The sequence below is a fragment of the Gossypium arboreum genome, chromosome 10, assembly GCF_025698485.1.
Source record: "Gossypium arboreum isolate Shixiya-1 chromosome 10, ASM2569848v2, whole genome shotgun sequence".
NCBI classification, from domain to species: Eukaryota; Viridiplantae; Streptophyta; class Magnoliopsida; order Malvales; family Malvaceae; genus Gossypium; species Gossypium arboreum.
This window is the reverse complement of record NC_069079.1, coordinates 81,683,229-81,694,990: the sequence shown is the minus strand read 5'-3', so window position 1 is coordinate 81,694,990 and position 11,762 is coordinate 81,683,229. Positions and strand designations below refer to the sequence as shown.

Below are 11,762 nucleotides of genomic sequence, written 5' to 3'. Positions count from 1 at the left end.
CAAACATAGTGTTGGCACTCCCCAGCATGTATTCCATGCTAAAATTAAACTCCACTAGGAAAACCTGCCAACGAGCCTACTTGGGGGACAACTTTTTTTGGGTTAAGAAATAACTATTTACTACATTATCAGTGAAAACCATGAACCTATAACCCAGCAAATAGTGTCTCCATGTACGCAAACAATGCACCACCCCAATCATCTCTTTTTCTTGGACAGTGTATCTTCGTTTCATCTCATTAAGCTTTCAGCTATCGAAAGCAGTTGCATGCCCATCTTGTATCAGCACTTCCCCAATTGCATAATTTGAAGCATCCGTGCATAACTCATACGTCTTTGCAAAGTCTAGCAACACGAGTACAGGCTCACTCATCATTGCTTGCTTGACTTGGTTGAAGGCTTTCTCGCACCGAGGGTCCTAATCCCACACCTTACCCTTTTTCAACAAATCCGTCAAGGGTGCAGCGATCTTGGAATAGCCTTCAATGAAGTGACGGTAATAATTTTCTAATCCAAGGAAAGTCCGCAACTTTGTCACCCTGGTTGGTGGCTCTCAATTGGAAATTGCTCGAACTTTACTTGCATCCAGTCGAATCGTTTGACCTCCCACAATATGACCTAGAAATGGCATCTCTCATTGAGAAAAGGAGCATTTCTTCTCCTTGATATATAGGTCATTTTCTTGTAGGGTTTGAAACACCTCCCTCAAATGTCCCACATGCTCCTCAAGTTTCTTACTATACACCACAATATCATCAAGATAAACAACAGCAAAATGATCTAAGAAGGGTTTTAATGCCTTATTCATTAGGGTGCAAAACGTGGCTGGAGCATTCATCAACTTGAACGCCATCATAAGGAACTCAAAAGACCCGTACCTAGCCACACAAGCTGTCTTGAGCTCATCCCCTTCGGCTACTCTACTTAATGGTACTTTGATCACAAGTCCAACTTAGTAAACCATCAGCGCTACCAAGTTGATCGAACAAGTCTTAGTAAGAGGAATGGGATACCTATTTTTCACAGTGATCTTGTTTAAGGCTCTTAGTCAATGCATAATCTCAAGGACCCATCATGCTTCTTTTGGAATAGCACAGGTGCATCGAATAAGACTTTAGATGGTCTAATGAACCTGGCGTCTAACAGCTCCATCAATTGCTTTCACAATTCTTCTAACTCAGGTGGAGCCATCTGATATGGTGCCCTTGCTGGTGGTTCAATATTGGGCAACAACTCAATCTTGTGGTCCACTTCCCTCTTAGGTGGCAACTTTTTTGGCAACTCCATGGGCATTGAATCTTGAAATGACTTGAAAGAATGTTTCACTTCCTTTGGAATTTCTTCCTCGCATTTCGCCTTCCCATTTTCCCTCAAGGTAGCTAGATAGGAGCCTTCATTTGTACGTACTCCTTTGGTAAATTGGATCACCGACAATGTTTTTCCCTCCATACTTCCCTTTCTTTTTATTTGCACCATATACCAATAGTTTGAATCAGAGTTCGTCATGTAATTCTTAGAAGGATGAATATTCACATTAACTCAGCCAAGAAAGCTTAATCTAACAACAAATTCATAACCAGCAAGTGGGATTACATTAATAGCTGCTTTGCCGGTCCACTAGCCAAGTTTGAGTTCCACCCCTTTTGCCACACCCGTTATGGGAATGCTTTCCGAATTCACCATTTTGATTCGTCTCTAATCTTCTTCAACTTTGAGCCCAAGTTCCTTCGCCATTTCTTCAGACATGAATAAGTCAGACACACTAGTATCAACAAGTGCATTCAATCCTCTACCAGCTACGATGATGTCCACAAACATCAACCCATTACTTGCCTTCTCTTCAACACCACCTAATATTGAATTAAGACTTTTGGTGTCATCTTTGGCTTCCATGTGCGCCTCCATGGCATGGAAAGCGGCTTTCTTCAGACAGACGCTCATCTTATGTGGGCCTTGGCAAAGATAGCATTTCAATGGTCCCTTCCTATCTCAAGGCTTACCTTGACTAGCCCTTGCGCCTTCGCCATTCTTTTCCCCTTGATCCTTGTCTCCCCCACCATTGCCTTTGGGTCTCGAATTGGGCTTGGAAGACTCATTATTAGCAAACATTCTTCCCCCAACATCGTAGAAATTTTCTGCCTCAGCCATGGCTACGGTCAATTCAGTGATGCCTAGGTGATGCAGCTCTTACTTAGCCCATATTTTTAGCCCATCCTTGAACCAATAGAATGCTTCATTCTTGTTCAAGTCTGAGATCTGAAGCATCAACTCACTGAATTCCTGAACATAATCTCGAAAGGTACCTTATTGTGTAAGTCGGGGCAAGTTAGCATGAGCCTCCTTTTTAGCATGTTGTGGATAAAACTACTTCTTCAACTCTCTTTGGAACTCCCCCCAAGTCCCAATAGCCGTTCCTCCACATTTCTCATTCATGGACCTATGTCTCCATCACAAGAGAGCAACATTAGAAAAGTAAATTGAAGTAGTGTTTACCTTGGTGGCATCATCCTGAATGCCCATTGCTCGAAAATATTACTCTAATTCCTATAGGAAGTTGTCCACTTCTCTCACGGATTTAGCGTCCTTAAACTTCTCGGGTTTTGGAACATCCACATGACGTTGCTTTGGTCCCGAAGCCAACATCCCACTTCCCAGGGCAACCTTACAGATTGTGAGCTCCCCCTTAAGTTCAACAATCTTCTCTTTCATGGAAGTCACCAGGGCCTCAAGAGCTTCGTCCCTCACTGTTGGTTTTTCCGAAGTGGATCTGAGAGTGTCCAACACAAACTCCTTGCTATCTTCCTTCAATTCCTCTATACGGATTAGGACCACTTCGAGTGTCTCCTTCATGTCACCAACAGACTCTTTGAGATTAGTCACTCGATCTTCCAAGCTCGACATCATATTCTTCGACCTACTAGCCTTTCTAGCCCTCCCATGGGTCTCTATTGGCTTATTCTGATCAACAACTTCATTCGACATCTCTCAAAAGTGCTTTCAAACCTGGCATGGATACCAATCATCACGGACATAGAATATTTGCCTTACAATCCATGCGGCCTTAGGTAGTTTCTTACTCCAAAAATGCCCAAGTCAGCCTAACTCCCACAATATGAAAATTCAACAAAATTCCTCTACCAAAACCCAACTTAAAGGAAAGTAGCTCGAAACCAACAAGATGAACGAAGAACGAAACAAGAACAAGCCATAGAAAAATAAGAACACAAGGGAGAGAGAATTTTGAGTGAATGCTCTCAAGAATTCTTATTGCTAAAAAAAAAAAACTCAAGTGATTACAATGAGGGGAGAGGCCACTATTTATAGTTGAGCCTCCCCAAATCCAACGGTACAGATCATGTACATCAACGGCTACGATTAAAGGGTATCTACAAATCAAATCTATAAGATTACAAAATCATATCTTCTAAGATTACATATCATATCTAATATTGCATATCTTCGAAGATCATGTTTCCATATTTTTCAAGCTTGTAGATGGACCTTCAATCTCTTCAAGCAACGGGCCAGTCCGATTGGGCCAAATGACCTCCTTTCCTCTTCATAGATCGCACAGATCTGTCATGGTTGTGGGCTCCTATGCGTAACCCATGACACTAGAACCAACTAAACCATAACTCTGATACCACTAAATGTAACACCCTATACCCGTAACCCATGCCGGGATAGAGTACAGGGCATTACCTAACTTGATCTCATGCATACAACCAATCTCAAATTATCGAGACTCAGTCCAAAATAAAACTTTTTCAATTTCTACTTTGATCTTCTTATTATGGGCCTACGAGTCCCAAATCGATCGTTGATAACTATTTAGAACCATTCTGGGTCCTTAAACCAACCTTAAGAAATTGTTTTTAAAATAGGGCACACGCCTATGTAGGAGGGTAGCACACCCGTGTGACCATTTCAACATAGTCGTGCTAATGGCCCGTGTGGCTCACACGGCCTAAGCACTCTGGGACACGCCCATGTCCCATACTCGTGTAGAATTAATTTCTAATTCGCACCAATAGGGGTTTTCATACGGCCAGACACATGCTCGCATCAATGGCCCGTGTCCCTATATGGCCACGACACGCCCGTGTCCTAGCCTGTGTGCAAAAACATGGACATTCTGTTTCTGACGTCAGCATGCTCAAGATGTCACACGGCCAAGGCACACGCCTGTGTGATGGGCCATTCCTTCACACGACTGAGACACAAGGACGTCTCTTCTCGTGTATTTATTACCATGCATACTGACTTTAAATTTTTACGTGTAGGGGACACACAGCCGGACTAAACGCTCATATGCTGGGTTGTGTCCTTCACATGGCTGAGACACATGACCGTGTACTGGGTCGCGTTATTCACACGGTTGAGACACACAGCCGTATCTCTACCCGTGAATTTATTACCATGCATACTGACTCAAAATTTTTACGTGCATGGGACACACGACCGGATTACAAGCCCATGGGGTAGGCAGTGTGTCACACATGACCCGTAAACATGCTGTGTGTCTACTCGTGTGGACAATATAAGGCTATTTACCAAGCCTCATTGCCACCTTTACATACCTAGTTTCATACACATGTCAACCAATACCAACACAAGCACAATTCATATAACCAATTCAGCCATAATGGACATTCATTTAGCCATGGTAATGCATCTTTTTCTAAATTCAAAATGAATATTAACTATCATTCAAAACTTAATACAAATTGAAGGGTTTCCAACCTAAGCCAACACATTTGGCCAATTCTAAAAGACACAAAATAATAAAGTCTAAGTCCTATACATTCCATATTCAAAAATATAAATCCATCTACACCCAATACTTCGGTCGATAGTACGATTGATATCTCTAACTTCTGTGATCCTTGAGCTAGTTAGGCGGCACTGTAAAGAGATGGAAAGAAAAAGGAGTAAGCATTAAAGCTTAGTAAGTTGCATATAAGTAAATATATAACAACAATATATCAATAATCAACATGATCATAATACCAAGGTAGGCATAGACATAACTTACTCATTACCATCCATACAAGTCACATATTATACAATGAGCTGATATCTCATACATACCAATTAGGTACCTGTACCACTTACAACATGGTTATACTTCCCTCATTATCTTAGGAACATAACTTTTACCGTTAAACCATCCAGAATACTACCAGATATTCATTAAACCTCAAACATGGGTAAGGTGCTGATGCCATGTCCCAGACACGATCTTACACTGGCTCACATCTTAAGTCGATGCCATGTCCCAGATATGGTCTTACACTGACTATCATCTCGTATCCTATGCATGTCCCAGACATGTCTTACACTGGCTTACGTCTCGAGGCCAATGCATGTTCCAGACATGTCTTACACTAACACTCGTTTCAATGCTGATGCCATGCCCCAGATATGGTCTTACACTTGCTCTCACAATGTGGCCGATGCATGTCCCAGACATGTCTTACACTAGTTCACACATGAATGACCCAAATGTCATGGCATGAATATCTGATTCACTTCCTAAGGTTCCAACGAAAATTTTACTATCTCACTTATCATTATACATTTCAATTTCACAATCAAGCAATTTATGCTGTAATAATTCAAGCACATAAAGTTAACAATGTAGTTGTATTATTTACATACAACTTACCTCGGATTACAAAATGTGGCGACTAGTCAATTTAATCGATTTGCTTGGCTTTCCCCTGTCTAGGCTTGAATTACAGATTTCTTGATCTATAATAGAAAAACGCACTCATTTATTCACTAAATACAATTAAGCAATCAAAATTTCACATCTTTGATAAAATGACCATTTTGCCCCTAAACTTTGACAAAATGACCATTTTACCCCTATGCTCGAAAATTGATTTTTATCGAATTTCTTCGTATCTTAAGCCTAACTAAACCATTATTAATCGTATAGTAGCTTCAAATTCTAACTATTTCACACATTTATCAACTATTTTACAACTTATGCAAAATAGTCCTTTTAGGTGTTTTCATACTAACACCTTTCATAAAAGTTGTCATTACACTACTAAGACTCATATTCTTCCATAAAAACTCAACAACCTTTACAAATACATTCATTACAAAACCCTAAACTCTTAATCTTTTTGCAAAATAGACCCTTCATTTGAAAGCTCATGCTTCAAGGGTCTCAAAAGTGCAAAAATATTCAAGAAAAGCCATTAACATCACTTACTTGAAAGACATGTCAAATAAGCACTTTAACAAATAGAAGGTCACTTTTACATTTTACGCGATTAGGTCATTTTATCAAATTAAGCACACAATATATTGAATTTTCATACAAAACTTTCACACTTGTCAATTCACATATTTTAAACACATAAAATAATATTAAAATATTTTTTGACTAGGATATGTGATCCTGAAACCACTATTCCGACTAGGGTCTAAACCTAACTGTTACATCATTGCTCGCGCAAGGATTCGAACATAAGACCTTTACCAATACTAACACACCATTTAACCACTAGACCAGCAAGCTCATTTTGATATATTTTACCAACAATTAAACTTAAGCCTATTGAACAAGAGTAAAGCTTTATTCATTAAAATGCCAAAATTTGCCAAAGACTTGGCTTGAACTTGGGACCTCACACACACACCCAGAACACTTAACCACTGAAGCATATACTCAATTGTGTGCCACAAATTGAAAAAATCAAGTATACCAACTTTGGGGTGTCACAACTCTACCCCCTTAAAAAATATCGGCCTCAAAATTTGCCTAATCAGAACAGATGAGGATACTGCTGACGTATCGCATCCTTAGGCTCCTATGTGGCCTTTTCAGAGCTATGATTATGCCAGAGAACTTTAACCAGTGGAATATACTTCCTCCTCAGAACCTTTATATCCCTGTCCAATATCTGTACGGGCTCTTCCTCGAAAGTCAGATCTAGCCTAACCTCGATATCCTCAACTAGAACTATATGTGTGGGATCAAAGCTGTCGTGCCTCAACATCGAGATGTGAAAAACGTCATGAATCCACTCCAACACTGGAGGTAGTTCCAACTGGTAGGCAACTAGTCCCACACATCGTAGAATGCAATAAGGCCCAATAAATCTAGGGCTCAGCTTCCCCTTTTGACCAAACCTCAGAACCTTCTTCCAAGGCGTGACCTTCAAAAACATGAAATCCCCCACAAAATACTCAATCTCTCGTCTTTTCAGGTTAGCATGAGCCTTCTGCTTGTCAAAAGTTGCCTTCAAATGGTCCCTAATCAATCAAACCTTATCCTTAGTCTCAAAAATCAACTCAGGACCCAACGCTTGTCGCTCACCCAGTTCAGTCCAACACAAAGGAGTACGACACTTATGACCATATAGAGTCTTATAAGGTGCCATCTGTAGACTCCAATGGAAGCTATTAGTATAAGCAAACTCTGCAAGAAGTAAGTACCCCTCCCAACTACCACGGAAGTCAAGTACACAGCTCCTCAACATATCCTCCAGTATCTAAATCATCCTCTCAAATTGATCATCTGTCTGGAGATGGAAAGCAGTACTGAAGTCCAATCTATTACCCAGAGCTTCATGTAGCTTCTTCCAGAACTGAGACGTAAAGCGAGGATCCCTATCAGAGATAATCAAAACCAGTACCCCATGCAGTTTCACTATCTCAGACACATACAATTTAGCCAACTTCTACAGCCAGTAGTCTATAAGACCGGGTATGAAATGGGCGAACTTGGTCAATCAGTCCATGATGACCCATACAGAATCCTTCTTAGTTGGTGTGAGGGGTAACCCACTAACAAAGTCCATAGTCACTCTCTCCTACTTCCATAGGGGAATCTTAACTGGCTGCAATAAACCCAAAGCTAGCTGATGCTCAACCTTAACCTGCTGGCATATCAGACATTTACTCACTAAATCAGTAACTTCATGCTTGAGATTTGGCTACCAATTTAACTCATGAAGGTCACGGTACATCTTATTCCCGCCAAGATGCAAAGAATAAGAGCTACTATGCACCTCTCGCAGGATGGACTGCCTCAAATTAGTATCTTTTGGAACAAAAATTCTCCCACTGAAACAGAGCACCCCTTTATTATTCAGTCCAAAATCTATAGTATCACCACTCTCAACTAGATGGAATCAGAGAGTCAGTGATTCATCCTCCAACTGTTTACCTTTAATCCGCTTAATCCACGTAGGCTTAACCTGAAGCTCGGCGAACAGACTACCATCATCAAATAAATTGAGATAAGAAAACATCGCCCTCAGGTCAGTCATAGCCCTACGACTCAGTGCATCCACCACCGCATTAGCCTTACCAGGGTGGTATTCAATCGAACAATCGTAGTTTTTAAGCACTCAATCCATCTCGGCTATAACACCCTTACCCGCGTGCGAGTGCGGGATAAGGTGCAGGCGTTATCGGGCAAACATACAAACATTAAACTAAAATACAGGCCATAAAATTTCATTCATATTTCAAAACGTTCATTCACTTACAAATAGTCCCTTATTTGAGTCTACGAAGCCCAAAACATACTTTAGAAAGGGTTCGGGACTAAACCGAGAACTTACAAAAATCTTAAAAATTTCATGCTTTAAGGCTCCACACGCCCGTGTCCCAAAGGCGTGTTCCATACACGGCTGAGACACATGGTCATGTCTCTGTAACACCCCAAACCCGGCCCAGACGTTATGGCCAAATCTGATGTGCCACATTGGAGTTAAAAAATTCGTGTTTCGTTTTAGTGTTTTAAAAGCCATATATTTTGCTGAATTAACAAAGTGTATGGAAGCTGGGCACCAGGTAGGTATCCGAGATAGAGGAGGTGAGCCATGAAGGCTGCTTAAGTACCAAGCTCTTTAATTGGATCCAAACCTAGACATGCCCACAACCATAGCCACACTTTGTCATATCGAGTTTAAATTTGTTTAAGTGAACGACTTTGATAAATCGATTAATCGTGGTGTTGAACTCTTTTGGAAACAAGTATCATTTTGAAAACACGTCCTAAGTCTAGCCCATTTGAATAATTATCAACCAGGTTTAAAGTTATTAAAGTTAAAATAATCCCGAAAAGAAATAAAAGAAAAGTTAAAATGGCCTTATTACAACCCCCAAAAAAAATAATAATAAATAATATTTAATGGAAATTTAAAGAAAACCAACGCTTATTTAAAAGTCCAAAGACAACCACAATGGCCATTCTGAATCCCCTCCGGCCCAAGTCCCCACATCAAGGCTCACCTGCAAGGTTAAGGAAAGGGGGTGAGTTTGGAAACTCAGTGTGCAACAAGCCCTTTCGAGCCCAAAACAATAGCACTGTTGGGTCTAAGCCCAAATCCAATCTCAAACATATATTTGGGCCATAGCCCTTTTCATATTCATATTTCATAACACTTTGGGCGAAGCCTTTTCAAGTTTCATATTCTTGGGCGAAGCCTTTATTGTAAGCAGTATGGCCCATAGGCCCATTTTATATCACATGTAATGTCAAATGAAAGAATGCAACCCATTTGGGAGACTACTCAACCCACCATCCGCTACTCTCCACCGTACCAACCAACACACCATGTGGGGATTAACTCGACCCACCCCGCCATAACTCTCCACTGGCAGCATAGATGCTTTATCATATAACTGGAGGCCTAGCCTCTTTTAATAACTGGGGCAAAAGCCCTTTTAATAACTAGGGCATGAGCCCTTTAATAACTGGGGCATAAGCCCTTTAATAACTGGGGCATAAGCCCTTTTGATAACTGGGGCATAAGCCCTTTTGATAACTGGGGCATAAGCCCTTTAATAACTGGGGCATAAGCCCTTTTGCACTTCCTCCATCCATATAAATTCCCAACCCAATGCATTTATGAACATCTCATGTGCATATCATACATATCATGTGCATATCATACATGTCATGTGCATATCATACATATCATGTTTATCAAAATCCCATGCATTAAGTTCATATATAAACCCTAGGGTATAATGGTCATTTTCATATTATAAGGGTAATTTTGTAATTTTACCAAAATTAGGGTTTCCATGTTCATTAACATTTATAAACAATTCATGGGTGCAAGCAGTGATTACGCCCGTTTTTAGCGAAATCGAGTTGTTGGGCCAAAAACCCCTAATGGGCCCTACTTAGCCAATTTCGTCATCTAGGCCCATTTAGCCTATATTCCATAATGGTTTTATCAGTCTCGATGCTCAATTTAACTAGTTTTCATATTCTACCAATTTTACCCAAATGGGCGAAAGCTTTGTTGGGCCCTATTGCAACCCTCGAGGCCCAACTTACCGTGAATGCCAAAATCATGTTCTTCTTGTTTCCAATGTTCCGATCATCCTCTCAACGAATCTAACTAACTAATGAGCGTTTGCTTGCTCACGAGTCCTTGAAATGCGAATTTGGCATTTGACTTTTAAACATTTATCGCTTTAAGCTATGAAAGGGTTCGTTTACACACGATTTGAGATATTCCTTGACGAGATCTCCTATCGATTTCTCCTATAATCAACCACTTATAGATTAGACCATGTTAATATTAAACCAAATCGAAAACTACCTATTATCATCACTTACACATTCGCCACCATCCACAATGGCCCTTGGGTTCATACCTTTTAGAAGTTGATGACTAGATTTAGTCACTCCGATGATCCAAGCTTTTCACACTCCTCGATCGGTAGCCTTTAATCCTCACTAGTACCAACAAACCAAATAACACCAAAACGCTTTTAGCCTTAGTCGACGAGAGGGTTTTCGACTTTTCTTAAACTACAAGATACAAATGGAAAGAAGGTTGAATACTTACCAAGAGATCTACTCATTGAAGAACGTTCCAAATACCTTCCTACCCCATATCCTTTGTGAATCCAACTTAAGCGTGCGTAGAAAATAGATCTAAATATTAATTCCGAATCACTAAAATATGAAGCTTTGACTTTTCAAAGAAATATTAATCTAAGCTATTACGAGGGTTAGTACACACATTACGGGTTGAAGTTGAAACGTTTCCAAAATCAATCGCCTCGATAACCACCACTTGTCACTCAAACTTAACTAATCCAATATCAATATATGTAAATCCTAAGCACATCAGGTCATACGGAACATAAGGGCATATTCGTCATTTTACCATACGAGGGTATTTTGGTAGTTTTACAAATTGAGGGTATTGCGGTAATTTCACAAACCAAGGGTATTTTAGTAATTTTGTAAATCGAGGGTAAAACAAGAATTTCAGTAAATCAAGGGTAAAACAAGAATTACGTAAATCGAGGGTAAAACGATAATTATGTAAATCGGGGTAAAATGGTAATTATGTAAATTAGGGTAAAGCGGTAATTTTATAAATCGAGGTAAAATAGTAATTACAAACCGAGGGTAAAGCGGTAATTACGTAAATCGAGGTAAAGCGATAATTATGTAAATCGAGGGTAAAATGGTAATTATGTAAATTAGGGTAAAAGCGGTAATTCTATAAATCGAGGTAAAATAGTAATTACAGAACCGAGGGTAAAGCGGTAATTCATAAATCGAGAGTACTTTGGTAATTTTACAAGTCGAGGGCATTTCAAGAATTGGTAAACTAAAGTATTCTAAACATGGATAACAATACGAATGGGCCTAAAGCCTATTCTCGGCCCAAATGGGCCCCACACTCGTGTGGCCCTTTTAGCCCAAACCTAGCCACAGATATGCGATTCACCTAGCCTAGTCCAATATTTACTACACAATC

At 40.1% G+C, this 11,762-nt stretch overlaps 1 protein-coding gene across 1 annotated transcript; it reads right to left on the bottom strand.

The window, feature by feature from the left end:
* Nucleotides 1-247: 247 nt before the first annotated feature.
* Nucleotides 248-853, bottom strand: LOC108465564 (uncharacterized). The gene is made up of 2 exons (XM_017765910.1): nucleotides 701-853; nucleotides 248-418 (listed from the first exon to the last, which is right to left on the bottom strand). Exons 1-2 carry the CDS (start codon nucleotides 851-853, stop codon nucleotides 248-250), a joined length of 324 nt encoding a protein of 107 aa, XP_017621399.1.
* Nucleotides 854-11,762: the final 10,909 nt, after the last annotated feature.

What these genes read in the sequence shown, in the direction of transcription:
- LOC108465564 (XM_017765910.1), bottom strand. Translation starts at nt 853, where the DNA reads ATGGCGTTCAAGTTGATGAATGCTCCAGCCACGTTTTGCACCCTAATG. An exon ending in ATGTGGGACATTTGAGGGAG is followed by an intron (nt 419 to 700) that starts GTGTTTCAAACC and finishes GTGTGGGATTAG; the next exon opens with GACCCTCGGTGCGAGAAAGC.